The sequence below is a fragment of the Callorhinus ursinus genome, unplaced genomic scaffold (genome assembly GCF_003265705.2).
Source record: "Callorhinus ursinus isolate GAN/ISIS: 27379988/994484 unplaced genomic scaffold, GSC_fseal_2.0 scaffold4, whole genome shotgun sequence".
Classification (NCBI taxonomy): domain Eukaryota; kingdom Metazoa; phylum Chordata; class Mammalia; order Carnivora; family Otariidae; genus Callorhinus; species Callorhinus ursinus.
Genome location: NW_027397066.1, coordinates 16,379,122 through 16,403,964, shown reverse-complemented (window position 1 = coordinate 16,403,964; position 24,843 = coordinate 16,379,122). Strand labels below are relative to the sequence as shown.

Below are 24,843 nucleotides of genomic sequence, written 5' to 3'. Positions count from 1 at the left end.
AGTAAAATAAACAACAAAAAAGTCCCACAATATGGGGCTCCTGGGTGGCTCAGTTGGTTAAGCGACTGCCTTTGGCTCAGGTCATGATCCTGGAGTCCCGGGATCGAGTCCCGCATTGGGCTCCCTGCTCAGCAGGGAGTCTGCTTCTCTCTCTGATCCTCTTCCCTATCGTGCTATCTCTCATTCTCTCTCTCTCAAATAAATAAATAAAATCTTTAAAAAAAGAAAAAAGTCCCACAATTCAAAGGTAACCACTAGTCACATTTTGGTATATGTTTTTTCAGTGTATTCCATGAGCAAACTGGAGCCTACTTTTTCACTTAGCAACAGATCTAGAGTACTTTCCCATGACCATATGTATTCTTCTATAGCAGAATATTTAATGGCTGCATATCATTTCTGTCATCTGGAGTTACCATAATTAATTCAACCCAGGGTCTGACTATGGACATGAGGTTGTTTCCACTTGTCAATTGTCACAATTATCTGTGGTTAAAGTTGTTATCCCAATAACAATGACTAATATTTATGAGCTGTTTACTAAGCAATTTTTACTGTGCCAAAAGCTTTACATTAATTATTTCATTTAAGCTCTCAAAGAACTAAATGAGGCAAAAACTATTATTGTCCTTGCTCAACCCATGGGGAAACTGAGCCTCAATACCTTAAATAACTTGCCCAAGCAAGAGAGCTGTACATGCCCAGCACATGTATGTTCTGAGCTCCACAAATGGCAGCTGTTACAATTATGATGGGCTCCATATGGGAGGAGGAGTATTAGGGGAAACTCATTTACCACCACCTCACTGGATAATGTTGAAGAGCAGTCCTCGTGATCGTTTTGGTTTCTTAGTAGATAGTCATTTTCCCCGCAGTAATCAGCAAGCATTTATTGAAAGCCTCCTGTTATGGGCTGAATTGTGACCCCTGCAAAATGTGTGTATTGAAGCCCTAATCCCAGCTGCTTGAAATGTGACTATATATGGAGATGAGGCATTTTAAGAGGTGATTAAGTTAAAACAAAGTCACAAGGGTGAGGCCCTCATCCAGTATGATGGATGTCCTTATAAGAAGAAGAAACACCAGGGATTCTAGAATACAGAAGAAAGGCCACCTGAGGATACAGTGAGAAGCCTTTTACAAGCCAAGGCGAGAGGCTCAGAAAAAAACAAGCCTGCTAACATCTTGATCTTAGACTTCCAGCCTCCAGGACTGTCGGGAAATAAATTGAGCTGTATTTTGTTAAGGTAGCCCTAGCACACCAATATACTACCTATATGTAGAATGCCTTGTCACAAAAGGAAACATTTTTACTTTTAAATTCTAATAACATTACCTCATGTCTTAGAGTTGGGCTGAAAAATGCCTTTTTAAAAAAAAAAGATTTTATTTATTTATTTGACAGAGAGAGACATAGCGAGAGCAGGAACACAAGCAGGGGGAGTGGGAGAGGGAGAAGCGGGCTTCCCGCGGAGCAGGGAGCCCAATGCAGGGCTCAATCCCAGGACCCTGGGACCATGACCTGAGCCGAAGGCAGCCGCTTAATGACTGAGCCACCAAGGTGCCCCAGGTCTCCTTTTTCTATTCTTGCCCACCTACAGCCTACTTTCCACACAGTAGCCTAAGTAAACCTAGTATCTGCATCATTCGTGGTATTTACACCTTGGTTTCCCGTCCCAGTTAGAGACAGTAGAGACTTTTTGATGGTGGGCAGCAGAAACCTAGCCTGATTGACAGGAGAAGAAAGAGAAGTGCTTGGAAGAGATCTAGGGTAGCTCTCAGAACTGGAGGAAAACATGAGCACCCTGGTCTTGCAAGGGAAAGCATCTGGAATGCTCCAGGTAAACTTTGCATCTCTCAGATGACTAAGGATAAACATGAGTAGAATTATATCCTTATAGATTTGTTTGGACAGAAAGGAAATTTAATTTGAAGCAAGTGTTCTTGTGTGAAATTCATACATTTTAAAATATTATTAATATTTAAGATCATATGATTGGTTTAACATTTTCTAATCAGAATATAGGAAAAAATAGTTAAGGTATAATTAAACAAGCTTTTTGTTAAGTACTCTCCAATCAAGGGTACTAGAAAAAATAGATGAGTTTTTTCAGTGCTGTGCATTAGCTAGATATGCTCTGTATTAATTTTAAAAATATACAGTGAAGTTCATCCTTGTTATATTTAAGGACTTATCTTTAAAAAATAATATGAAAACCACAGTGTTATGTGATTATTTTTGTTCAGAAAATTCTAGACGACTTCTGAATCATCAATGCATAATTGACAAATAGCTCCAATATGAAGCCTTTGACACCTACAAGACTTTGCTAGGGTTCAAATAGTGTTTAGTTTTAAACCAATGTTACTAAGTCAACATTCTGTAAAATCAAGCATATATGAAATTTTTTTTTTCGATTCTTGAATCTCAACTCTGCGTGAACAGCTTAACTATGGGAGCAGAAAGTTATTCTAATAGACAAAGTAACACATATGTACATAAATGTAGAAAGTTCTATGTTGAGTTGATTAAGTTCTAGTCACTTTTTACTCTTAGGACTAGAATGATGGCATTCTAACTGAGAAGAAAATGAGCTCAGTAGGTAAATGTGATTCTTTAAAATATAGCTTCCATAAATCTTTTACAAACTGAGAGGAGCCAACGGAGGAGAGCCCGGCATCACCTGCTGTATTTGATTTAAAATTGATAATGTAATAGAATGGAATGACAAGGACTGCCTCAGGGCAGGGAGGGGATGATGACAGTATGCTCATAATAATCAGCGTGGGCAATTAAAGGTATTGCTAGTTGGTCATGAATTTTCTAGGTTAGTTCCAGGCTTGCCTACATTGATTTATGGGAAGCCACATACCTTTGGTGTGTCTTCAGTAGTGACTGCATAAAGGTCTGTTTAGAGATATCTTCCTCACCGTCTCTGCCTCTTAATGACCAGTTGGTATATGACCTGCCAGATACAGAGCAAGTGATTGTTAAGGGCCCTAGTCTGACAATAGATTATAAGGTTTCAAGTCTTGGCTCTAACAACTTACTAACTCTGTGACCCAGGCAGGCCACTTAATATCTCTCTAGGTCTCTGTGTCCTCATGTATAGATTGGGGTGATATTATGAAGGGTTGTTGGGAAGATTAAGTGAGTTAATGTATGGAAAGTCCTCAGGAGAAAGTCTGACACACAGTGCTAATAAATTGCTGTTTTTGTCATAGACTCATGTAAATCCTTAATGATCCTTCTGCATCTTTATTACCCTTCATAGGTTTTTAAGTGCCCACTATGAGCTAGGCAATGGAGATACAACGAGAGCCAAACAGGCATGGGCCAATACTCTCAAAGGGCTTATATTTTGTAGGGAAAAACAAACAAGCAGAGAGAGTCTCACCCAGCTATAAGCTCTCTTGTTCAGATCATAGGTTCTAGGCCAGATGCCACTTTTACAGTCACTCTCTCTGCCTATCATTATAAATTTAGAGTTAATATTAAATGAGAGAAAACACCCAATAAAACAAAATTAGCTTAATTTTTAAGGTGATAAAAAATTGAGTTAAAACTAGAAACAATCCAAAACTCAATTGAAATGAGAGCAATTTAAGTTGCTAAAAGCCTGCCATTAACAAGAAGATTAAATATAAGGTGGGAGTAATAAATATGGGTAATATATAAACTGTAAAAACTGGAAAAGGAAAAATAGTGAGGCAAACTTTTAAAATAGAATAAAATATATTGAGAAATAATTAGAAGCTTGACCACAAAAAAAAAAGACCCGAGTAAAACAAGAAAAGGATAAAACTTAATATGATAAAACATAGCAATTTTTCAGTAAAATAAAAATAAGCAACCAAAAGACAAAGTATAAAAAAATATAATCTTGATGAGGTGAAAGATAGAAATGAATTTTTAGAGATTTTAAAAAATGAAGAAAGACATTTCAAATTCAGGTAAGAAAGAAGCCACAACTGAAAGAGCATGTAGGTGAAACTATGTATTGACTAACGTAGTGATTTGAAGATGACTCTCGGCTCTTTAAAAGTATGGAGACAGGGGTGCCTGGGTGACTCAGTCCTCAGTCCTCAGTTAAGCAACTGCCTTCAGCTCAGGTCTTGATCCCAGAATCCTGGGATCCAGTCCCTTGCAGGTTGGGCTCCCTGCTCAGCAGGGAGTCTGCTTCTCTCTTTCCCTCTGCCCCTTCCCCTTCCCCCTGCTCCTGCTCTCTCTCTCTCTCAAATAAATAAATGAAATCTTTAAAAAAAAAACAACCAAACAAGGAGACATACATATTTAAAAAATGATCGGTTTTACTTAATTCTTTAAGTAATAACTATTTTCCATTTAAAAATAAAAATGTCATCTTTGGAGACTTGGAAAGAATCTGTGGCTTATAATTTTTTATTTACATTTTTGAAGTTCATGATGAAGAAAAAAGATTGCTTTCCTTTCCTTTGGCTCAGGAAAGCATGAAGTCCTCCAATAGGAGGAAGGCCCTGGGCTGTGGCAGAATGAGCAAACCAGGCAGAGGAGGAAGAAGGGTTTTAATCACTGCCAGAGCACTCATCACCTCTGTTAATATTTGCCCTGTGGAAATCAGTAGAGAATTGCAAGAGCCAGATCCAGTGATGATACAAAATAAAGATCAACAGAAAGATATGGGATTGTTGTTCAGTAGGAAAAGCAAGAAGAATTAAGGTACTCCACTTATGTTTCATTTTGCATTGCTAAGTGCCTTGTATGCCTGTGACAATTTGCAGTATTTTCAGATCCTTCTCTCAACCTTTTAAGGATTTGCTCTCTCTATAAAGAATAATGGTTCTGTATCTAGGAAGAGCCTGTTGGTATTAGCCTCATACATTTTTACCCTAGTCATTCCTAATATTTAATTTGAAATAGCACACCACATAGTTTTAGGTTATGAAATTCTTTCCATATAAGAAAAAGCACACAATATTAACTAATAATAACTCATCTCTGGTAAGCACATTTTAATAAAGCATTTTCCATGTTTCTTGTCTCATTTAGAATAAAAGTTGGGTCTTCATACTGCCTCTGCACATACTAGAGACATCACGGCCAGTTAGTTTATTCTCGGTTCTATTCTTTAAAATACCCTGGTGCACCAGCGGGATGGAGCTGATGGACTGAGTTGAGGACCCCGTGGTTCCTAGTTTTCAGCTAATCCTGCTATGATCAGCTCCTATCCTGGAAATCAATCCCTATAGCTTCCTTGGGTCTCCAAGCACCCCAGCAGAGAGAACCCTCCTCCATCCTCTTACGTTCAGACCCCTTAAGGAAGAGATTTTATCTGAACTTCTTCTCAGTGTTCCATGGATTTTTAAGAATAATTTTTTAAAAGTTTATCAAACTCTAGAAGGGCCAGACTTTCAGGTCCCCAAAAAGGAAGAACTCATGGTACTACATTTTGGCTTCTTTGAAGATGGACAAAATGAATAATCCCTAGGATGAAAATACCAGAAAGTGTGTCAAGGGTTCTTTCTGGGGCAATTCACTGGAAACTCACAATGAACTTGTACCACTCAGCAGAATTCCACAGATTAGAATCAATATGAAGTGAGTCTCCTTGATAGTGTTCAAAGGATTGACTTAATGAAAAACCAAGAGAACCTCTTCAGAAGTTTTTCTCTTGGTGAGATAAACAGAGTGAATCTCTGTTGTGTATCATGCTTAAAATAATGGGCATTGCTGTGTACTCACCAAGTACCGGGTCTGAAGACTCATTTCATTTGATGTTCACAATGACCTCTTGAGGTTAGTATGTTTATCACCCTCATTTCCAAGATGATGAACTGAAGCTTAAAGAGTTAAAAAATATTCCCAAAGCCTTACAGTGAATAGCAAAGCCAAAATTTGGAGTCTATAATCTTGATCTATACTATATTAATATCACTGGTGCCATCAATATTTAAATCTGATTATGTTTTAAGAAGATTCATAGATGAGCAGCTTATTCTTATGATCATGCCTTCACTTACCCTCATTCATAACAAATCGAGATAAGATTCCCAAAACAGAGGCATTCCGGATGACTAATACAGCATAATGTATAAGATGTCTTTCACAATATAAAGTGCATACAAATCACCTGAGGATCTCTTTAAAATGCAAATTCTGATTCAGTAGCTCAGGGATGAGCCAGAAGATTCTGAATTTCTAACTGCTCCCCGACGATACTGATGGTCTGAATACCACATTTTAAGTAGCAAGAACTTACTGGAAAAGAGCAACCCAGTTTGAGAGGATCTGGAATAGAGTCTCAGCCAGACAGCAGTTGAGCTGTATATTTTCTAAACTTCCTGAAATTCCTTATTTGTAAATTATAGGCTATAATACCAAACAAGCTTATCTCATAGAACTGTTTTGATGATCAAGTTGGATAGTGCTTTGTAAAGTGCCCAAAAAATAAAAAATAAAAAGGCATCTGGTACTATCATCATTAACATGAAGCTCAAACTTGTTCAGTTCAATGTCCTTCCCAAAGTCTACTTGAACCTCAGATCTATCTTGGCTATAAAAACATTTATCAGACAAATTGTCCTGCTTGGGTCTGTGCTCATGCGATCCTGAGGTCACATGGAATTCAGTGGCTTACTCATTCAGACAATAAGATAGGATACACAATTTCTTACCCATAAAGCTGTTTTTACAAGCTTCCTATCAAATTTCAGCCTGAGAACAAAATATTACACTCTCTCTGTATGGATATCTTATCTTAGTTTCATGACTCTGGTCTGCTCCTTGTAGGGATCCAAGTGTATTTTAATAGCATTATTATCTCAGGCTATTCAGTTTTGTTGACAATGCTGGGTTTGCTACTACCACCACCTTCCCCTGGTTCCCCCGTAACTTCCATCAACCACTGCCTAATATTGAAGGCCACCAAGTAAGGGCATTCTCGGCAAATATTCAAGGCTCAGCTTTCTGAATGCCCCTGTCTTCAAGTGACAGGTTTGCCAGGATCTGGTATTTCAGATTGTCCCTATGAAAATGCTAATTGTTTTTGGAAACCTTAAGTCATGATTTATTCATAAAAAAGGAGCCTCCCTTTCTTCTTTAGAACTCAACCAACATTGATTCATTCGTTTAACAAATATGTATTGAAGAGCCAAGACTAGGCATTGTGCATGATGAGGGGGAGACAAAGATGAATGGAACAAAAATAGTAAATATATGGCCTTGGGATTCATACAGACCAGGCTCATAGACATATTCCATTAACTTTTAGACTTCTTTTTTTTTTTTAAGATATTATTTATTTATTTATTTATTTACTTAATTTATTTATTTGACAGAGAGAGAAAGAGCACAAGCAGGGAGAGTGGCAGGCAGAGGGAGAAGCAGGCTCCCCGCTGAGCAGGGAGCCTCATGTGGGGGTCCATCCCAGGACCCCAAGATCATGACCTGAGCTGAAGGCAGACGCTTAACCGACTGAGACACCCAGGCATCCCAACTTTTAGACTTCTGATCTTGAGCAAACTAAAACATCACTGAGTTCAATTTCTTCCTTGATAAATGATTTGTATGAAGCTTATATAAGACAATATTTATAATATGACTTTACAGTGTTTGGGCCATAGCAGATTTCTAAAGTATGATGGTTTGGGGTTACTAAGCAATCCTATATTCCGTCCCATGGAGATCTGGAAGAGCCAGAGAATCTGATACATTCAATAAAGTGTAAGGAATTCTGAATGATGGAGGGAGAACAAGATCAGTCTCTGGAGTGAAGTGATTTTTTCTAAATTATTTTACTTTTATCTCTCAAAAGTTCACCTTCTTTTCAATATAATCCTATGATCCCTGGGAAGAGAGAGTATCAAGGAGCATTTAATAAAATTAAGCATGAACAGACACCTGTAGAATTGAATTAAGTGATACTAGGATTTTCAGATTAAAATTTTAGTCCCTCTGTATTTGGGATTCACACTTGGTTAGTGTGAATTACAGAAGGATTATGTTTCATTTGAAGAACATGTTCTTAAAGACCTCAAGCAATTTAAGGTCTTAATTAGATGTTTCCATAAGGCTAAAAAGAATGGCCAGAGTTTCTGTTACAAGCTTTAAGTGTATCCCAGACAACTCACCACTCATTCAGTCTTCCAGCTTTGAAGTTGTGAAATTTTTAACAAATGTAACAAAAATTTGAGTGTTGAATTACTTTCAGATGTGCACATAGTGTGAGACTTTACTACTTATATGATATACTTCAAATTTGCATGCAAAATACGACTTCACTTTATGTAACTCAAAGAATTCTCTTAGGCAACATTTTGATGTGGTCAAGATAGTTACTTATAAAAAGTTATCAGACAACATCTACTAAAGTGGCATGCAATTAATTTTCTTCAGCAGGACATGGCCCTTCAGCTGCTATGATAAATTTAACACCAGATTTTCCTGGCTCAGTTTCTAATAAATAACAATCCTGAGCAGCAGACAGAGCTGCTTGTTTTCAAGGACAATATTTTACATTGTGTATCAGCCTAAAGCATTAGTTACTAAAAATTAAATTAGCAGGAAAAGCTACTCATATCCATCTTAGGGATATTGATTTGTTTTTCTTGATTTTTCTGTAGTGCTGATAGAGAAGTTAGGATTAAAGTATTAGGGAATCTTTCCACTCACACTATTTAATTAAACATGACTTCTTCTGAACCCACATTGATATAATTTGTGGATATCACTTCTACCTCAACAGGTACCATATTGTGGCTAATACATATTGATCATTTCAATGGACTTGTTGAGTTGGAAATCTGCATTTATGTTCTTTTCTAACTGCTGAGAATGTGCAAATATCTTTTCTGCATTAAGAGATGTAGACCTTAATTTGAATCCCTACCTACTTGCTGAGGGATATAGAAGTGACCTAAAATCTCTGATGTAGTTAGGTTTAAAATTTAAAGTATAAATTAGGGATCATACCTAGCTTGCAAAATCATTGTAAGAATGAGTGGTAACATATATAAGATGCCTAGTAGTCTGTCTAGCAAGTGCAAAATAATTGGTAGTCACATGAAGATTTTTATATAAAGTCTTTTATATAAAGATCAGTGAACATCAACCACTCACTACAGTTTACATTTGTTTATTCAACATATTTTTAATTGAGAAGCAATGATATGCCATATACCTAGCTACTGGGAATAAAGTAGTAAAATACAGAAAACCCATGCCCTCAAGGAATTTACTACCCCATGGAGACAGGCAAGCAATAAACATACAACGAAAGTACACTACACGTTAATAGTGACCGGCACTAATGATAGGGCTACAAAAAGTTCTGCTACACCTGGAAAGTCCTGATTTATGCCAATCGTCTTGGTATCATGATTATAGTGCCCCTTTTTTACTTTCAGTGGTGTTCCAGGTTGGATGATAGATTTTATGGTTAACTGTATTAGTTTTCTAGTGCTGCTATAACAAAAGACAGGTAGCTTACACAACAGAAATTTATTTTCTCATTGTTCTGGAGGCTAGAAGTTCAAGGTGAAGGTGTCAACAGTTTGATCTCTCCCAAGGCCTCTCTCCTTGGCTTGCAGATGACTGCCTTCTCCCTGTGTCCTCACATGGCCTTTGCTCTGTGCTCAATGCATCCCTGGTGTCTCTTCCTCTTCTTCTAAGAACAACCGTCAGATTGGATTAGGGCCCACCCCAATGGTCTCATTTTAAGCTGATGGTCTATTTCAAGGCTCTGTCTCCAATACAGTCACATTCTGAGATCCTGTGGGTTACGTCATTGACTTATGACTTCAGGGAGGACACAAATGAACCCATGTGATAAATCAACAAACATACAGCGTGGGGTGAAGCAGGAAAGAGGAATAGGGAGTGGTTAGGTGACAGTTCAGGTTTAACTAGGATGGCCAAGAGGGCGTCATCAAAATGGCCATGTTGGAGTAAAGACCTGAAGGAGGTGAGGGAATGATCTTGAAGATATTTGAGATAAGTCATTTCGGGAGCAGAGACCAGTCAGTAGCAAGTTCAGAATGAGAAGAGTAAAGTAGGAGATAAAATAGACAGATAAGTTTCAGTGGGAGCACTGAGCACACTTTGCAGGCCATTATAGGGAATTTGGCTATTAGTCTCAGTGATATGGAAAGTCATCTAAAATTCAATAAATATCTGATTAGTTAATTCACTTGAAACAAGGAAGGGAAGATTCTTCCTTCTAGTTTAGTTCTTTGTGAATAGTTATCCTCCACAGAGATTTACCTAACCCTAACTACAGAATATAGAACATGTCAACTCCAAATGGGAAAAATCCACTCAACTGTAGTGTGTTGTAAATTAATTTACCTAGGATAAATATGCTTAGTGGGAATTTGCAAAAAAAAAAACAAAAAACACCAGTACTACTAAGAAGGTATCATAAGTACAGCACCATGTCTTTGATTTTGAAGGACTCCATATATATAAAGGAAGTGTTCCAAGTAGAGGATGAGTATGTTGGTCATGATATAATTTGATTTGTTTCTGGCATCCTAGCAAATTTGTTGATTGATGTCTGTGTTAATTTCTTATGGCTTCTGTAATAAATTACTACAAACAACGAAAATGTATTCTCTCACAGTTTAGGAGACCACAAGTGTGAAATTAAGTGTGTCAACCATGTGTCAACATGGTTGGTTCATTCTGGAGTTTCTAAGGGAGATTCTATTTCATGCCTGTCTTTGAGTTTCTGGTGGTTGATAGAAATCACTAGCATTTCTTAGCTCGTAACTGCATCAATCCAATCTCTGCCTCCATCTTCATGTGGTCTTCTTTCGTGTGTGTGTGTGTGTGTGTGTGTCAGGGTGTGTGTGTGTGTGTGTGTGTCCTTTCTCTTATAAGGACACACTCCTTTGAATTAGGGCCCATCTTAAATCCAGCACGATCTCATCTTAACTAATTACATCTGCAAAGACTCTATTTCCAAAAAAGGTCCCATTCTGAGGTTCAGCATGAACATGAATTTTTTCAGAGACATCATTCAACCCAATACAATGTCCATATCAAAACTGTAAAACTACAGTTCTTAGGAAAACCTATCTGCATGGGATTGGTGAACAGAACAACGGTTCTAAATTGGGCTTCCCGTGGCGCCTGGGTGGCTCAATCAACTTAACTCTTGGTTTCAGCTCAGGTCATGATAACATGGGTTATGAGATCAAGCCTCACTATGAGCTCCGTGCTCAGCTGGGAGTCTGCTTGAGATTCTCTCCATCTGCTCCTCCCCTCACTTGCATGCCCTGTCTCTCTTTCTCTCTAAAATAAATTTAAAAAATTTGGAATGTCTGCGTGGCTCAGTTGGTTAAGCATCTGCCTTTGGCTCAGGTCACAATCCCAGGGTCCTGGGACTGAGTCCCACATCGGGCTCCTTGCTCAGTGGGGAGGCTGCTTTTCCCTCTGCCTGTAGTTCCCTCTGCTTGTGCTCTCTCTCTCTCTCTCAAATAAATAAAATATAAAAAATAAAATAAAATATCATAAACAAAATAAATAAATTGGGCTTTCCATTTGAGTTAGCTGATTCACTTGGTCTGAAGTGATCAGGCATAGCAAATTTTTTAAGCCACTCTCTGATTCTAATGAGTAGCCAGGGCCAATTAATTGGTACTCACAAAATTGTAAACACTTGAGCTTCATTGCACGTCTTATCTGATTATCATCCCGAGTACTTAACACAAAGTCTGCCTTATAATATATTCAATAAATACCTATTGGCTAGATTAATGAACAAATAATTTTATAGGCTAAATGCAGTTTTGAAAGAAGATTATATACAGTGACCTGAAAGCAGGGGAATGCAGTGTTTCACATTGGAAGTTATAATGGGTTTCATTGTATTTCTTCTACCATTTGAAAGAATTTGCAGAAACAATTACTTCATTCATCTTCTACCTTCCTTGCGATTAGTAAGTGTCACATATTATTAGCCCCATTTTTCAGATGAAGAAATTGGATCTCCTAGTACAGTTTTCCCTTCACCTGCATTATTACTTTCTAATACCACCAGGAATTTGATAGATGTCCTACAGAAAATAGAATTAGAGGTAGCATTTCTAGTAAAGGAACAAAGGTCACCAAGTTTTCAGGACTATATTTGAGATAGGATGATTTAAGAAGCCTAACTGAGGGGGTGGGGAAGGAAATAAAGAACGCTATACAGAGTGAAACAAATATGCTATAGACGAAGGTTACACAGACCCAATAAGTGAAGTAGTCCAGGGATTTATTAGAGCCATCATGATTATGAGTGTAGGTAGAGAAGTCAGAATGTCAGACCCAGACTGAGACAGATGGATGTGTGCTCACATCCTGGTCCGGCCACTTCAAAGCTGCATACCCCTCATTCCCTAGCCTATAATTTGGCTATCGTATTATTATCTGTCATATGGAGCTCATGGGAAGGTTAAATGATATAATGCTTATAAAGTGCTTGACTCATAGAAAGTTCTTCTTATTGTTGTGTTAGAACACTGCATTTTGGGCATTATTTATGTCGTTCTGTCCTAAGGGCAAGATCACATTCAAGTGAAATGTGGACAACTTTCCTGTTTTACTGTTAATCCTGGCATTATTCTCCCCATGATACAGGTGAGGTCAAAGAGGCTCAGTGAGGTTAGGTTACTTATCTAAAGTTTCACAAACAAAAAATGGCAAAGCTTAGATTCAAACTAGTTCTTTCTCATTCCAAAGTGGCAAGACTTTCCGCTACAAATGTTACAATTAGTACATCCCAGATTACTTACATTTTTTTATGTTGGTAAGAATACTTAACATGAGATCTACCCCTTAACAAATTTGTAAATGCACAATGCAGTATTGCCAACTAGAGACACTGTCATACAGCACATCTCCACAAGTCATTCATCTAGCACAACCGAAACTTTATATCCAGCGAATAGTATCTCCCCATTTCCGCCTTCCCGCAGCCCCTATAGGCACCATTCTCCTTTCTGCTTCTATGAATTTGACAATTTTATTTTATTTCTTTTAAAGATTTTATTTATGTATTTGAGAGAGAGAGAGAGAGAGCACACAAGCAGGGGGAGGCGCAGAGGGAAATGGAGCAGACACCTTGCTGAGCAGGGAACCCAATGTGGGGCTCCATCCCAGGGCCCTGGGATCATGACCTGAGCTGAAGGCAGACGCTTAACTGACTTAGCGGCCCAGGCGCCCCAGAATTTGACTATTTTAGATCCCTTCATTTAAGTAGAATCATGTAGTATTTGTTCTTCTCTGGCTTATTTCACTTAGCCCAATGTCCTCAAGTTTCATCTACGTTGTCCTATATGACAGGATTTTGCTCTGTTTGAAAGCTGAAAAATATATTGCATTAATACAATAATATTGCATTGTATACAAATACTTCCATTTTAAATTCCTGTTTCATTTTTCCTACTAATTATAGCTACTTTTATTTTTTTAAGATTTTATTTATTTATTGGAGAGAGAGCATGAGCAGGGATGAGTGGCAAAGGGAGAGGGAAAAGGAGAAGCAGGCTTCCCGCTGAGCGGGGATCCCAACGCAGGGCTCGATCCCAAGACTCCGGGATCATGACCTGAGCCAAAGACAGAAGCTTAAAATTGACTGAGCCACCCAGGCACCCCTACTTATCGCTATTTTTAAAATGAAATTGCACATTTACATTATTTGCTATGTAACGAAGTGGCCATTTTGTCAGTGACTGCACATTACTCTATAGGAACAGACCACACTGGTTGCTAATATAATTTGTCATCTTAAACCGGAACACTCTGGACATGAAAAGGAGATGCTAACAGAGGGGGTGCTAGGACCCTTGTAAATCGGCACTATCGGGGGCAAACCCCCTCTTATAGAGAACTCCAGATAATTTCCCAGCTCCCACACAGGCATTGAAAGATCTCACCAAATAAGCAGTTTCAGTAATTTGTTCAGAGGAACGAGGGAAAATTGGGTTTCAATGATGAATTTTAAAGGAGCCCAAAGAAAACTGACACCTTTTACATGTCATTGTTTTCTGCTAGTATTCTCTGACTCGTTCTGCCAAGAGAAGGAGGCAGTAATGTGGACAACCACAAGCACTTAGTGCTGGTTTAGAAAGCATTGTAGCGCTTGACCATCCAGTTGTTTACTAATATTTGCCCAGCAATAATGTACAATAATTATCCTGTACTCAGCTGACTAAAGCTCTCTCTACATTTTTCATGAGGCATGCAGTCAACACAAAGGTAAAGAAAATTCAGTGGAATGCTGCCTTGATTGAGAGACTGAGTCAGAGGTGGGAAAAGACAGAGAGCAGAGAAAGATAAAGTAGAGATACAAATAGAGATGTAGAAGGACAAAGAGAGAGAAACCTGGAGTGTGAGAAGCACAGAGATGGAGAGCAAGAAGGAGACAGAGAAATCAGGAAGTGACAAAGGCTAAGGAAGAGAGGGAGAGAGTGAGCTTGGGAAAACAGAGACAGAGAGAGATACAGGAGAGAGCCTGAACAGCTGACAGACAGACTGGCACTCATTTTATGAGAAACAGGTGTCTTCAGGTAGCAGCTCTAAGTAGAGTCAAATTTACTCTACTTGCATTTAGATTCTGTAGATTATTTCCAGCAAATTCAGGTACCTTCTGGCTCCCTTCTTCTGGATTAACCAATAGATAAAAGGTAACTCTTTTACAACCAGGGAAAACAAAAGCGGTCAGTTGGAAGGTCTGTGCTCTGCCTCCAAAATTCATAAAGTTTCAAAATTAAATGTAGATATTTCCCCCTCATTTTCAGTCATTAACCCTGCTGCTGCCTTTCTTAAAGGTGAACAGTTACATCCGGGCCTGACCGCAGGACCAATAACAGTGGGCATAGTTGGCAGCCGTTTTCAGTAAGAATTATCACCAGAATGTGAACCCCAAATTATCAGGGGCCTTCTTTTTTAGGAATAAATTTGGGTAAATATAAAATGAACTGTGTGTGTCTATTTATGAGCCATAAGCTTGTCTGAAAAGTAAACATACTGGCAGCTAAGTTCACATTTGCCAGTAGTCGAGAATACACTTCCTAGCCTCAACATCAAGTAACTGTTCATAAATCAGCTTGTCACTGATTCAAAGGAGGGACACACAGACGGGATCACAGTGCCACTGAAACTCCAGGTGATTTGGCCATAGTTACTGATTCCAGGGAAGACGTCATGTACATCTAGGAAGAAAAACATTGTCCATAATTCAAAAGCACAAGATAGAAGCTGAACAGGGCTGTGAATGATGGAGTAGGAGGTTTTATTCCCATGCAAAGCCACAGAAAGGATTCGTTTTTGCTATTAGCTACACTACAAAATGGAGGAAGATAAGCACACTTCTCATTGCCGCGAAATTGCCACATCTATCACCATCGTCATTAGCTGTTGAATTCATAATTCAGGCCCGTCACTCACTGCTGAAACCTGACATTTACATGTAGTGCCATTTCTTGGGCAAAAGGAAAAGCAGTCAAGTGCAAATGACCACTGACATATATGACTGCTGAAATCTGGAGGGCGGGGGGGAGGTTCACAAATATGGGCCAAGCACCCTGGGCTGATTGATTTTCAGTAATGTCAGGCATTGAAAGATGAAACCTTTCCCACTGGTAAAAATGAAGGCATTTTCATTCAATTGTATCACAATGTGAAGTGGCCTATTTATTTGCACACTTACTTTTTATTCTTTTTGTATTACTTTGTTTCAGGAGTTTTGAAGGCCAGAAACTCTAGTTTGGTTTAACTTCTCCATGCAAGGATAAGGGAGTTGAATTAATTTTGATTTCTAAGGCCATAAATTTATGAACATATCATTGGACCCAGAGGTTTATGCAACCAATAATTTAAGGTATTAATCTGTCCATTAGAGGTGTCCATAAGTATTTATTGAACAAATTCAAAAATGAGGAAGATTAATCACTCAACAAACCTACATTAGTGCCTAATATATATAATATACTGCACTAGTTGCTAATAATGCTAATAATCAAAACAGAGTAAGACACTTTCTCAACTCATTAGACATGTTTGCTCAAATGTAACTCCACTGAATCTTTCCCCAGCAACCACATTGAAAAAAAGCACTCTTCCCCACCCCACGTCCCAACCCACTTACCAACAGAAGTCTCTATGCTTCATCTCTACTTTCTATCTGACAAACTTTATATTTTGCTATTTTTTCTTTATTTTTAATTTTTTTTATCAACATATAATGTATTATTTATTTCAGGGGTACAGGTCTGTGATTCATCAGTCTTACACAATTCACAACACTCACCATAGTACATACCCTCCCCAGTGTCTATCACCCAGCCTTTATATTTCCCTGACTGTAATGTCTGATGAACAAAAGTAGGAATTGTTGTCTGTTTTGTTTTTTTTTTTTTGAAGATTTTATTTATTTGACAGAGAGAGACACAGCGAGAGAGGGAACACAAACAGGGGGAGTGGGAGAGGGGGAAGCAGGCTTCCCGTGGAGCAGGGAGCCTGGTGCGGGGCTTGATCCCAGCACCCTGGGATCATGACCTGAGCCTAAGGCAGATGCTTGATGACTGAGCCACCCAGGTGCCCAGGAATTATCTGTTTTATTCACTACATTATTCCTAGCACCTGGACTGGTATCTAGAACATTCTAGCCACTCAATAAATGATTTTTGAATAAATTAATGAATGCACAGAATCCTTTCTTCAGTGAATCTGATATTTAGTGAAAGTAATTGGCAAATTAAACATGCAATGCAATAGGTGTTAAAATTGATGTAGCTGGTTAGACTTTGGAGAGCAGGGACTTTCTCTTATGTGACCACTGTATATCCACAGTACTACAGTAAACTATTTAAATGTTTATAAGTGTTATAATAAATGCTTGTTTTAAATAAATGAATAAATATGTGATGTAAGGTTTTTAATCTATCAAAGAATGTTTATGAGGGTAAAATATCCTGCATACTAAGGCACTGCTGGTTGACTGACCTTCAACATTAATTTTCTTTTAGTATCATTGGCTGCGGAATGCAGTCAGACTCATCCTTAGCAGAGAGCCTTCGTACCCAGATATCCATTTAGAGTGTGGGGAGGAGATGGCTTCACCCACTGTGAGGAAATACACCATGCAGATTTTAAATGCATCTGCTAATTATAGACATGCAGCTAATCTGTATTTGTTGAGACCATCATAGAACATATATAGTCTGATTTCATGCTTTCAGCAGATATTGATTGAACCCTTTTTATATAACAGGCATTATGCAAGGTAATGGGGATACAGTAGTAGATAAGAAAGATTTGGTTTTTGATTTGATGATATGGTTGGCTACATAGCCTGCTGTTTTACCGTGCTCTCTTTGCTTTTCTATTCCTCTGTACCTGACTTCTTTGGGATTAATTGAATATTTTTGGTATTCCATTTTATTTATTTATTTATTTATTTATTTATTTTTAAAGATTTTATTTATTTATTCATGAGAGAGATAGAGAGAGAGGCACAGGGAGAAGCAAGCTCCCGCTGAGCAGGGAGCCCGATGCGGGACTCGATCCCAGGACCCTGGGATCATGACCTGAGCCGAAGGCAGATGCTTAACCATCTAAGCCACCCAGGCACCCGGTATTCCATTTTAATCCCTCGGTTGGCTTTTCAACTGCACCTCCTCTTACTATTACTTACCTGTTTCCCTAGCATCTAGAGGTTGTAACATGTCTCCTGCCCTTATTTAGACAACTTGGAGTTAATATTGTACCACTTAGTGTAAAATGTAGTATCAGGAAAGTTCCATTTGCCTTCCCCCATCCCTTATGCTCTTGTCCAATTTTATATTTATAAATGTAATGAATTCCACAATACGTTTTTTTGTTGTTGTTTTAAACAAAGTAAATAAGATAAAATTTTATATTTATTCACATATTTTCAATCTCCAGGGCTCTTTATTTTGCTCTTTACTTCTATCTGTAGATCTTCCTATCACATCGTTGCCTTTAAGCCTGAAGAGATTCCTTCAGTCTTTCTGGTGCTACAGCTCTAGTGGCTTTGATTTTTCTCAGCTCTAGTTTATCTGAAAATATCTTTATTTCACTTTCCTTCTCAAAAAACTATTTTTGGTGATTAACACAATAAAAAACAAACAAACAACAACAACAACAACAAACCTATTTTCACTGAATATAGAAGTCTGGGTTGAAAGTCTGTATATTCCCCCAGAACTTAGTCCATTGTTTTCTGGCCTCCATTGTTTCTGTGAGAAACCATTCTCATATTACTCTATCTCTATCTAGAATATGTCCTTTTATTCCAGATTTGGGCTTTTTAAACTTTATTTTTTCCAGCAATTTGACTGTGGTGTGCCTATACATGATTCATCTTGTATATATCTTGATTGTGGTTCAGTAAGTTTCCTGGATATGTACATTAATGTTTATAACTAAATTTGGAATATTTGGGCCATTTTTTTGGCAAACTCTTCTCTCCTGATTCGTCTGTTTTTTTCTTTTTTTAAATTATATTTATGTAAGACTACTCTTCTTAAATTACTAAAAATCTATTTACTTTTTAATCCCTTTGATTTTTTTGATATTTTGAAATTTTACTTCTCATTTTTAGAGTTTTTATCTGATTCCTTTTTATAGTTTTAATTTCATTACCAAAAGTTTTCAACTGTTTAGTTACTATGACCATTTTCCTTAATGTCATTTTCTACTTATTTTGATATCTCTGTCATCCCAGGGTCTGTTTCTATTGATCATTTTTCTTAAGAACTTGATTACGGGTCACATTTTTTTGTTCCTTTACATGTCTGCTCATTTTTGATAGCATGATGGACATTGCTACGATGCATTGTAAGTAGTTTGGATTTTGTTATCTTCTTTTCAAGTGTGTTGAGTATTGTTCTGGAAGGCATTCCATAGTTACTAGCACTTCCTTTTGGTCTTATCAACGTTCTTTCTATTATTTGTTAAGATAGGTCAATTTTGGTTTTATATGTAGTCATAGGGTGTGGCCCTTACTCTAGGAAATGATCCTTACTCTGAAAACATAGTCTGTCTGAGCTCTCCAGTGAATGCCAGTGGTACTTACTGCAGCAGTGTGGTTTCTTCCCTCCCTTCCTTTTTTTTTTTTTTCTTTTTTTCTTCTGGGTGAGAACTTCAACATCTCCCAGCATGACATGACTTCTGGTATTTCCATTCAATTCTCAGCCCTTCGGCAGCTTCTGCCTCCTAAGTATTATCGAGACTGATCTTGAGCATGCATCACTCAGCCCTTGATCAATGACTGCATTAGTCAGTGTTCTCCAGAGAAACAGAACCAGTTGGAGATAGATAGATATGTAGATAAATATAGATACAACGAAAGATTGGCTCACACTACTATTGAGGCTGAGAAGTCCCACCATCTGCCAGGAAAGTTGGTGGTATATTTCCAGTCAAAGCCCAAAGGTCTGGGAATCAGGAGTGCCAATGTCTGGGGGCAGGACAAGATGGATGTCCCAATTCAGGCAGAGAACAAATTCACCCTTCTCCTGACATTTGTTCTATTCAAGCCCTCAACTTACTGGATGATGCCCACTGGCATTGGTGAAGGTGATTTTCTTCACTCAGTCTACCTATCCAAATGCTCATTTCTTCCAGAAACACCCTCACAGACACACTCATAAATGATATCTTACCAGCTGTCTGAGCATCTCTTAGCCCAGCCAAGTTGACACATAAAATTAATCATCACAATGACCCACATTTAATCCTCACACAAATACTCCCCTCTGACACACATACCAGTTCTCTCCTTTCCAACATCCTGTACTGCAAATTCCAGTCACTCTGGGAGTCCAGAATTCTGATGTCTGTAAGCATGGTCTGCACCTCTCTGAACTATGGAAATAACATGCTAACTAGACAGAGAGATCCAGGGCATTTGTGGAACTCACCTCCTGGATTTCTTTTCCCTCAGGTACTACAGTTCTACATTTCTTGTTCAGTACTTGAAAACAGTTGCTTCATGTGGTTTGACCAGTATTATGATTGTTCATAGTTGGATAACATATTCAGCAACATTTACTCTCTAAAAGCTGAATATAGACATCTTTAATCTTATACTGCAGTAGGGAAGACATATGTCAAATATATAATTGTGTCATCAATTGTTTTAATTATATTCAGGATAATGCCATGAAAGAGAAATATAGGAAAACTCTAGGAGCATATAACAGAGCTGTTCATAATCTAGCTTCATCTGTCATATAAGGTTTTCCTCAGAAAGTGATATTGAACTGAACTCTCAAGGCAGACAGGAGTTAACCAAGCCACAAGGAGGTAAAAAAGAAAAGAAAAGAAAAGAAAAGTTAGAGGTAATAGCATCTGGAAAAGACTTGAGGTAGGACAGAATATCATGTACCCAAAGAACTGAAAGAAATTAATATCTAACATCTATTGAAAGTACATTATGAAATTATGAACAATCACTGTGCTAAATAAATGCTTTATATATTATCTCATTAGAGTCTAACAAATTTATGAGGTAGATACTATTACTAATCCATTCTGTTGTTGAGGAAACTGAGATTCAAAGAGATTCAATAAACTTACCCAAGGTCGTGACGTACTGGGAACTGGTTCCAGGCTGTTTTACTACAGTGCTTGAACACTCAACCACTACAGTTTAAGAGGAAAAGAGCAGAATTATCTGGTAGCAGAGAGAGAGAGGTGTGGAGATAGAGGAAATTATATGTAGTCTACAATCTGACTTAAGAAAGCTAAATTTCTCATTGAGGAGAAAACACTATAAAAACAAGGTAGATTAAGGAGTGCACTTGTCGTGATGAGCACTGGGTGAGGTATGGAAGTTTTGAATCACTATATTGTACCCCTGAAACTAATATAACACTGAATGGTAACTATACTGGAATTAAAATAAAATAAAATAAAATACTTGCTTTTCCACATCATTTAGGGGACTTTGTTTATATCATTTTTAACATTTATGATAAATCATATTCTTATTTATTTTGAAGGAAAAGACCCTAGAGAATTTGAATAATGTCTGTAGTCAAATAAATGTTGATTTGTTCATCTGCCAGGAAATAGAAACAACTTAGAAATCATATACAATTTATATTTAAATATATTTCTAAAAGGGACCTTTAAACTGGTTTTTTACAACCACCATCTTTTACTATAAGTCCCTTTGTTTTACAAAGAAAAGACAGAAACGCAAAGAAGTTTTATAACCTGTCCAAGGTCACTCAAGTTGAAATAGTAAAATCAGGGACTAAAATCTGGGGCTTCTGACTCCTGATTAAAAACAGCAAACTGTCTACCTTATAGCCCAGTTCAAAAGATGCTCCAAGGAAGAACATCATTAATTATCAAATTGGGGTGGAGTCAGGGAGTGACCGTTAATAGTTCTGAGTGCTTGGGAAGCAGGAAGCTCCCTCCCCTATACCCAGACCCGAGAGCCCAGCGGCTGTTATAGATAGAGTGAGCTTGGCAGTTATCAGAATTTAAGGGGAAAGGAGGAAATCAAGCAACTGGCAAATATTTCTTGAGTGTTTGCCATGTGCCAATTTCAGAGGTGACTATGGAGTTTGGCTGGACATCAAGAAATCAAACCTGAAGTAAAGGAGCTGGGTACAAGGTAAAACTAAAGTCTCTCTCCTACTGCAGATGGCTGGTAGAACCTTTTCTTTCTAATTCCTTATCAGAAAAGGGTCTCACCTTATTGTAGGATGTGATACCCATAACAGTAGAGTGTGCAGCAGGAATAACAGAAAAGATAAAGCAGAGGATGGAGGAGGCCCTTTCCTTCAGGAAGTTTGGAGATACAACAGGGAAAGTTTACCAGAAGCAAGTGTGTTTGAATTGAGTTTTAAAGGCTGCATGGACATATTGAAGTTGATCATTGGTGAAGGGCCACCAGACTGTGCATACAATGGCAGGGGGGTTGAAATGTCACAGAGGAAGAGAAGCAGAATGTCCTGCTTGGGAAGTGATAATAAAACAAAATCCTAATGTCCCAGAGGAAGTTTACAAAGGAAACAGTACTTAGATGGATGTGTCCCTCTACAAATGTACAAGGAAGAAGCCAACTAAAGAGTCCGTTTTATGTAAATCAGATTTATTTTATAAGTTTAAAAGCTTACTTAGATACTAATCAAGGAAATGAAATCAGGTCTTGTTTTGGTATTGAAAGTAAATTTATTCACTCATTTGTCAGACATTTATTGATCTCCTTTTATGTGCCAGACCATCAATTGCACTTGGGATATCAAGTAAACAAGGCATTTCACACCATATAAGTGTCAAGGGCAGAGGAGAGACTTTTGTGAGTTCCAAGAAAGGTAAGAAGAATAGCCTGGTCAGAGCAAGAGGGTGGTGGAAAAGCTGTTCAGAGAGTGAGGCATGGCCAGCTCATGCAGGGATTAGGGTCTATGGTAGGAAGTGTGATTTTTCTTTCCAAAGAATAGCATGAAGGTTTTAGAAGGCTTTTAAGCAGAGAAATGATATGATTTGATTTATGTATCTAATACTTCACTGTCATCCCCCACACAAAAGATCTATCAGGTTTTTACCCAGTGCACACTGATGATGGAGTGGAACAGCCCCAAAGGGAAATAGATTAGCAGGCTTGTGGTCAGAACTCCTTATAATTCCAAGGTAGGAATTATAAAGTAGAAAAGCAACACATGATGCATTTGCAGGTCCATATTATAAAGATGGAAGATGGTCCAACCTATACTGAAATTGGTTCTCTTGTTATTGCCTTATATTCAAACACCTTCTGAACTAATTTGGAGGGGGAACTATATATATATATAGATAGATAATATCACCATGCAAATTCAGGCTCTGGGCACGGAGTGGGCAAGTTGATGATGAGTTGGACAGCTGTGGCTCTTGACACCAACAGTTGTTTCAAGCATTTACTAAACTTGCCCACCGAAGTGCTATTGATTTTCCTGGACTCCTCCCCAACCATCTGAAGTCACATATACAACTCCATGCATTCTGGGGGTTAACGTTTTGTGAACACACCTTGCTTCTTTTGGAATTACTCTGCTTGAATAATTCTGTGCATTAATGTCCACCTGTGAAAAATGCAAAGGACTGTTGCATCTTTGGGCATGTCCACTTATGTTAATGAGGGTGCATATCAAGGGCATCTATTGTCTCACTTTCGGGGAAGGCAAAGGTACGAACAGGTGATTGCGGTGTGAATGATTCATGCAGGGCATCTATGGCCTCTGTAACCAAAGATGGGGAGCAAGGAGAACAGAAAATTGTCACGTGGGCCCCAACTCTGGTTTGAATGTAGACATTTCAATCTAGTTAACTCTTTCAGTGATCTTCCTAACCTAAAGCCAAAAAAAAAGCCACCAAATTATATTCTTACGGCTCGAAAGACAGACTCGTGAGATTCTATTTCCACTTTCTAAAGCAACATACAGAAAAGTTTTGAAAAGAAAACCTAAACAATGAGAAAAACGGGGCGGGGGGAGAAAAGGATTTCTTTTCTTTTCTTTTTATTTCCTTCTGGGGTCCCAACCCTCTGCCTGTGATTGCCTGCTGAGCAGATGGCTGCATCCATACCCTGCCTGCCCAGCTTCCTGTGATAAGCCGTGCAGCATGCCCGTTTCTCTCCGCAGACAGCATTAACAGAACCCATCGCATATGTTCTAGGTTTCCTCTACGCTCAGAACAGCACCAAGCGCAGCATTAAAGAGCGGCTCATGAAGCTCTTGCCCTGCTCAGCTGCCAAAACGTCGTCTCCTGCTGTTCAAAGCAAGTTTGTTTTTGTTTTTTGTTTTCCTCCCCCCACGCCACATGTTTGTTTCATTCCTTTAGGTCTGCATGCACTCCAGTTCTCTGCTTCTAAAGGAAAAAAAAAAATCCATATATTATATTATGCAAAACCAAGTCTATTGATGTACTCTTGTGTACCCAAATACCCATTGGAACTTCTGTGTGATTGTGAGGCCCTTCCTGTCTGGTAGACTGATGGCACAGTGTTAGTGACAAGAGCCTGGGCTTCAAAACATTTGGAAATTTCTGTTTGATCTGAGAGGTGAGAGTAGCCTTGGGATTACCATGGCCTAACTGGTTGGCAGAGCTGCTTCACACTTCAGCCTGCATCACCTTGTGGATTTCCTGACTCACATCTATGCATTTGGCTCACACCATTCAGATACTGCCAAACTTCAGAACGATCACTAGGTTAGAAAAACTACTACAAAGTGGAAACCATTTACACAAATGTGAGAGTATTTTTTTCTTTGCTTACTCTCTCTCTCTCTGGGTCCTCTAGGAAAAGAGAACCAATATATACATGTATACACACCTATACATGCACGGACACATACATACATGTACATATATGTACATATATACATATACACACAAACATGTGTATAAAGGTATTTATTTTAAGGACTTGGTTCCCATGGCTGTGGGGGCTAGCTGTCTGAAATCCTTAGGGCAGGCTGGCAGGCTGGAAACTCAGGCCTGGAGACTTCAGTCTTGATACGGAATTCCTTCTTTCCCAGGAAATCTCAGTTTTTGCCTGGCTGTTCAGCATGAGATGAGGTCCACCCACATTATCTAGGGTCATCTCCTTTACTTAGAGTCAACTGTTGGTAAATGTTAACCAGGTCTGCAAAATACCTTGACAGCAACATTGAGATTAGTGTTGGTTGAAATAACTGGGTGCCTAGCTTAGCCAAGTTGATACAGAAGACTAACTTTCACTCTCTCCACATTCTCTTTCTCCAATTTTGTGACATTCTTGAGGAGTAGAAAGTAGGGGGTATCTAAAGGGCAATGCTTTATTTATTTTATAATGATGCTATATACAATTTATAATGACC

General features: G+C 38.3%; 1 protein-coding gene across 8 annotated transcripts in view; it reads left to right on the top strand.

Annotated features, from left to right (window-relative positions):
* Positions 1-24,843, top strand: part of KCNIP4 (potassium voltage-gated channel interacting protein 4) — a 1,115,095-nt gene that overhangs the window by 959,191 nt on the left and 131,061 nt on the right. Inside the window, exon 2 of one of the 8 annotated variants that reach the window (XM_073891479.1) lies at positions 23,660-23,761. The exons of 6 other annotated variants lie outside the window; for them this stretch is intronic. In XM_073891479.1, the coding sequence (XP_073747580.1) occupies positions 23,660-23,761 (102 nt within the window). Of the gene's footprint in view, positions 1-21,505; positions 21,618-23,659; positions 23,762-24,843 lie in introns of those variants that run through there. One more of the 8 variants, XM_073891481.1, reaches the window with a different exon arrangement.